Raw genomic sequence first — 6,399 nt, forward strand, 5'->3', positions numbered from 1 at the left:
ACCCTGCCTGGTGCTGCCTGCCCTGCCTGCCTGCCTGCTCACCCTGCCCGCTGCTGCCCTCCCTCCCTGCCTGCCTGCCCACCCTGCTCGCCACTGCCTACCCGCCCTGCCTGGCATTGCCCAGCCCGCCGGGCCCCCGCGATGTTGTTTCTCTCTGTTTCAGGAACTCCAACAGCAAAAACGACCGGAGGAACCGCAAGTTCAAGGAGGCTGAGCGGCTCTTCAGCAAGTCCTCGGTCACCTCGGCAGCGGTGAGTGCCGGGCCAGGCCCTGGCGGGACTGAGCGTCCCTGTCCCCGTCCCTGTCCCCTTCCCTTGGAGCTCCTCGGGGCAGCTGGTCCCGTGGTGGTCGCCCGGGCTGCTGCAGGACCAGTTTTCCATTTAAGCTCCTGTACCTGCCCTATCTCCCCCAAGCCGAGCATCTTCATCCCACGTCGCAGCCTCTTTCAGAAACCCTTTTCCTAGTGCCCAGAGAGGTGAAAGGGAACCGCAGGCAAGAACCACCCGTGCCACACGCTTGTCACTGCCGCCCATGTCTTTATCTTTTTGCTCCTAACCCCCTTCTGCTGTGCCATGCTGGTGCTAGGTTGTAAGCTCTTTCAAGGAAAGGCCTGATGTGTCTTTTTCTGTGAGGTGATCTCTGTGGTTTTGGACATTTGAAAAGTGGTAAGTGAATTACTGCTTTCATTAACATCCCTTTTGGTTTTGCAGGCAGTCAGTGCATTAGCTGGAGTTCAGGACCAGCTCATTGAGAAGCGTAAGTCACTTTTTCATTTCTCTCAGAATTTGGAAAGAGTTACACTTCTCCCTACCATTCAGCTCTGTCTCCAGTTTTCTGGATCCGTGCTGTACTCGCTGCTCCTCCACAGCACTCCCCGTCCAGGGACCTGCGGCTGCTCCTCGTAGGCTCCTGAGTGCTCCCAGCACAACCTCTAGCTACAAAAGTCAGCAAAGTGGCACTGTGAGAAACAGAATTAAAGTTGAGCTTCCTTCTCAAGTAAACTTGTATGCTCAGCAAGGGTTTATTGTGCATAAAACTTACTTAAATGGACTTGGTGCTCTTTGGAGAAAGAGGTTACAAGAGCTGAAGCAACGTGTTTCTGTTTGTGTGTCTGTCACAGTTGCAAGTGACATGGGGAGGGGCCACTTACATTCAGAATTTTTTAAAATGTTTTGTAATCAATACCAAATCGGATACAATTCTAATGTGCTTCAGTTGCTGAGGAGGTAGCTTGCTGTCCTTCAGAAATATTTTTCAGGTTCTCTTATTTACCTTCTGGTGCCCTAAGGCTCAGCGTGTCTCTGCTGCCCCGTGTACTGTTGCTGGGGGTTGCCTCTTCCATGCAGGGCTTTGCCAGGGCAGCCTGCGATGTGAGCCGCGGGGAGGTAACTGTTGTGCTCGTCTGTCTTTGTCGTGCTCTAGGGGAGCCGGGCAGCGGCACAGAAAGTGACACTTCTCCAGACTTTCACAATCAGGAGAATGAGCCCAACCAGGAGGATGCTGAAGAGCTGGATGGGTCTGTGCAGGGGGTGAAACCCCAGAAAGCTGCTTCTTCTACTTCTTCTGGGAGCCACCACAGCAGCCACAAAAAACGGAAGAACAAAAATCGACACAGGTTAGTGGTACCAGCAGCCTTCTTGTCATCCCTTCTGAATGGTTAGCTGTGGTTGAATTTACTTTATTATGTGAAAGGAACTTGCGACTTGTTAGAATAATGAGCAGCTCAGGCCGTTAGTTTTGGTCATTTTTCTGGTTTTCAGTTGTGTGCATCCTGTAGCATTCATGAGGACCCCATTGCTCCCGTTGTATCAAGGAGGGGAAAGCACGCTGAGGAAGTTAAACAAGCAGCACAGGGTACTAACTCCAGCTCTGGTACAGCTGTGCTTTTGACCAGGCTTTTTCAGCTCTCCTATCTGTCCCTGAGAATAAAGCTGTCTTCCTTCCAGTAGAGGAAGACTGCAGTCCTGGCTTCCTGTGCATGCTTCTTGGTTTCTGCAGAACCAAATAAGATAGAAATGTCAGTACTTTCCTTGGAAAAGAAGGGTGAAAAAGCAAATTGGAATGTTTTGGGCGTTGTGGACACTCTTCACTAAGATTTCCACTCCAAGCCCTTTCAGTTTTCAGTGTTCCAAACTGAGTCTCTTTTGAATACAGAATGGATGAGTTGGTTTGTCACATTAACCTCAAAGTGTGTGTTATTAAACTGACCTTAAATTGATGTGAAACAAAGCTTTTCTGAACTCTTTACGGTTCAATTCAGATGACCAGTTCTGCCCCTTAAGGTATGCCCCTAAGGCGTGATGCAGCATGGCGGGCTGATGGCTCGGAAATCTCAAATATACTCCCTGCCTTACAGTGCTGCTCTCCGTGGGCCAACATAACCTGCTGCTTAACCATGTCTCGGTGCCCCTCAGCAGAGCTAGCCCCAGGATTTCTACAGAGTATGACAGTGCACTGTGGAGTCACACCCTAAGGGGAAAAAAAACCCATGGAAATCCATGCTTTTGGAAAGAGGAGACACTGCAGAACTGCACCTCTCTGGAAATGATTGCTGGAACTGGTACCTAAAAATTATTGGAAGTAAAGGAGCTTTTAAAAATCAAGTGTTCTTGCTAACTTTGAGCTTGTTGGCTTAGTGCATGGATGGGCTTTAAGGGACCTTCCCATACAATTACAAGAGAGAAATGTTTTGAAGAAAAGTGGTAAGAATTTACAAAGATTGCTGGGGGAAGGTTGGTTTGGGAGATACGGAGGTAGGTATGGTGCTTGAAAAATGTTTAACTACTTTTTCTCCTTCATTAAATTTTAAGTCATTAGCATGTCTTTAATTCTTAGATTAGCATTTTCTTCCTACAGCAGTCTTAATTGGGCAAACATCCTAAAGTACTGGGTGTCCCTTTGGTTCCTTATGAGCTGGGAATCCAAAGCAGTTCAAAACTCTTTTTGCCTGTAGACAATTGGAAAGAAGTTCAGGAATAACACAAGAAATGGCATCTGTAAAACTGAAGTACAGCTTAAGAAAATTGCTATTTCAAACAAATTATAAAATAGTCTACTAATCACTCACATGGACAGCAAACCAATCCACTGCAGACGCAGTGGGGTGCAATACAAATGCTGTAAATAATATAAATTCTTTTGCTCCATTACATAACCCGAACTTTAGCGACAGGAGTTAGGAAGAAACTGCCCTACTGACAGGTTGTGTTGCTTTGGGGTTTCTTCTACATTCCTTCCACTGAAGCAGCTGATGCTGGTTACTCTCGGGGACAGAATGTTGGACATGAGGAGCCCTGGTCTGATCTGGTATGGCAATTCTTATCATCCTAAGAAATACATCAGACACATCTACGTTACGGAAAGGCTTTTGCAATTGGCCATTGACTATTTTGTAATGTTTAGCACGGCCAGATAGATTATTAAAAGAAGAAGAAAATTAAGTTTGTCTGTAATAAAAACACTGTTAAAATTGTGAATGCCATTACTGACTATCCCCTAAATTTTGGCAGAAAAGGCCAGAAAGTGTATCTAGGTTAAAAAAAAGCAAACAACAAAACAGTCCCAGTCTACTGGAAGTAGAGCTAAGTGCTTTAAAATGCGTTGCAGCCCAGAGTGCTCTTTAGGAAGAGACCAGCGTGTCTGTTTCTTGAGTGTCACGGAATGAAAAAAAAAAAAGGGCAAGAAAAAGATACACTGGCGTTTCTTTTTGTTCAGAAGCTCTTCCATTTGCCAGCATACATTTGAGTTCTGCTCACCTGTTCCTGGGGAACTGGGAGGTGTTAGGAACGGGCACCCTGAAGGTGCACTGACTCCACTGGACTTTCTATTCCTATGCCACCGAGAGCAGCGTGGAAAGTTGGATGCAGACTGGGCAGAACTGGTGTGAATAGGCAGTTTAACTTCAAACGGTTAAAAACAGGGAATCAGATGGAAGCTACAATGTCTTTATTGAAGTCATCCTCTGTTCCCTCTGAGACCACAGGAAGGCCAAGATGATTATTTTCTGTGTGCTTAGCAATTTTCATGGCTAAAAAGTATTTCAGGAGAAGACAATACTGTTTCCTCTCAGAAATTCAGTGCTGAAAAGCTACTAAGTTACAGCTGATTTGACGATAAGTCCTTTCCAACAAGTACAGTTGTTAGCTGTGGGGCAGAACTGTTTCTAGCGACAGTGCTGTGATATCTGTGTGAATGCTGAGACAAGGGGTGGGAATGTCACCAAACTGTAATTAGCTTTGGCCAATTGACCGTGGTCTCTTTTTAGCTCACTAAAGGAAGCGAGTGCAAGAGGATGTGTGTATGCGTGCGCGTTATGAGAATATTCGAATGCGAAGTTGGCCACTTAGTTCTGCGTCACCTCCACCTCTGCCTGAACAAGCTTTGCTTTGCCGTAATAATCTAGACAAAGCCACTGCTTTCTGACCACCCGCTCGTTTGTTTTTGCAAGCAAATCAGTTTTTCTCTCTGCCTGTGAGCCAGTGTGCACTCTCACGTATCTGATAGCTTCCTTTTTCAGCACCTAAAATTCCCTCCATAAAACCACTCTGCCTCTGTTCTAACACTTCTTTTTCCCAGAAATCCAATTGGGGAGGGGGACTCTGGATTGCCAAATCTGGAGTGCTTTTTGTGCCCAATTCTGGTTAAGATATCTTAAGAACTTCGTGGCATTTGAACACTGGCTTTATTATTTTTTTATTTTATTTTATTTTTTAGTAATCTCGCTAGGGTGGCTAATCAACTAATTTATTTAATTCATTAGTATATTAATTTCTATTGCTTTCTTCCTTTCAAATGCTGCCCCTCAGCCCGTCTGGCATGTTTGATTATGACTTTGAGTAAGTTTGACTTGAATTAGTACTTGTGCTGTGTTGTTAGTGTGTAGACACCAATGTGCCTTTTGAGACCTTTCTAACCCATAGTTTATCTGTTTAATTGTAGGTATGTATATTAGGTTAGGCTGGGAAGTTTTTTTTAAAAACAGAAAAGCGTGATGGAGGTAACATTTTATTTAATAACTTCAGCAAAATTAAATTAACTTCACTCTTCTTTACCTTTCTATTTCATTTTTAAATAGATAAACTTTTTAACTTAAAAACTTAGTTTAAAAACTGATTCTTCTGGCTTTGCTTCTTAAGGAGATTAGTGTAGACTTGAATATTTCCTTCCGGAAAAATGTAATGAACTCAGTACCTTTGACTCATATAATCCCTGTCATCTTAAACTCCTATCTCTATTCCAAGTAAATAACCATTACCACTATGTCTGAATAATTACCTGTGGCATAGTTACACATCTAACAAATTAACATAGAGCATGCATATTTAACCTTATTTCTTTATGCTGCATAACTTCCCTGTGATTTTTATTATGAACCTTTATTAACTCTTTTTTTGAGTGGACGGAATATGCATTTTGGCAAATAATAAAGAATCCACTCTCCATCTCTTTGCTGCTCTCTTGTCCAGTAATATTGGGACAGTGATTTGGCTCAGCCGAATTGAGAATGTGGATTGAATTAACCAAATAGTCTTTGTTGTAGCCTGTGCCATATGCAGTAGCTGGTTCTTTGAACTCTAGTCTTGGTTTAATGTATTGAAATGGACATTTCTCTTATCTTTCCAACCACAGGATTGATCTCAAGTTAAACAAAAAGCCAAGAGCCGTAAGTATCTGTGCTCTGTCATTGTTTTCATTGCTCATCTGTAGACTTGAGTGGCTGACTGACTCCTAATCTTACAAAGCCTCCCTCTGCTGTAATTTAAGATCTTATTTTCATGGTTGAGGAATATCATGGTATGAAATAAGCATTGTCTTGTGGATTTAACAGTAAATAAGCCCAGGTAGGCTTGTTATGAAGCTAGGTCACAGTTAAGTCCTATGCACCTTTTATGAAGAAAGCTGGTTTGCGTCCTGTTATCTTGTAATGATCTGGAACATTAAAAGCATCTGGTTTGAATTCATGTGTTCTTGAATTAAGGTATTGAAGGGTCCTTTCTTTTGAATGTTTAGCTACCAGAAAAAAATCTCTTTTCTGTTTTGCCTGCAACTAGTTGAAATGAGAGAAGACTAAGAATCCCAGCTCTGCAAGCAGAATTGAAGGTAGAAGGGTCTTAATGTGCCTGTCCTTTCCTTTCTCTGCAGGACTACTAGACTCGTCAGTGCTGATGCTTCTGGGATTTAGGTCTACGTGGATCCCCACTGAGAAAAATGCCAGTCGACTGAATGAGCACGATGGCAGCTCTCTGGCCAAGTGTCTGCAGATGGGAGTGGCTCACTCTAAAGAACTTAGATGGGGGGAGAAAATCTTGGACCATGTACTTTGCATCATTTTTAAATCACCTGAGCTGCAGGAAGACTAAGGTGTAGTAGTAGTAGTAGTAGTAGTCCTGAATTCCTGAC

At 43.7% G+C, this 6,399-nt stretch overlaps 1 protein-coding gene across 1 annotated transcript; it reads left to right on the plus strand.

The window, feature by feature from the left end:
* Window positions 1-163: 163 nt before the first annotated feature.
* Window positions 164-5,662, plus strand: MEAF6 (MYST/Esa1-associated factor 6; the record flags this gene model as incomplete). Its single annotated transcript, XM_009587820.1, has 5 exons — window positions 164-251; window positions 711-756; window positions 1,423-1,615; window positions 4,806-4,835; window positions 5,629-5,662. Coding segments are annotated over 5 exons (391 nt in total), but the record flags the coding sequence as incomplete, so codon positions are not given.
* Between the last annotated feature and the right edge of the window lie 737 nt (window positions 5,663-6,399).

The sequence above is a fragment of the Fulmarus glacialis genome, unplaced genomic scaffold (genome assembly GCF_000690835.1).
Source record: "Fulmarus glacialis isolate BGI_N327 unplaced genomic scaffold, ASM69083v1 scaffold7921, whole genome shotgun sequence".
Lineage (NCBI taxonomy): Eukaryota > Metazoa > Chordata > Aves > Procellariiformes > Procellariidae > Fulmarus > Fulmarus glacialis.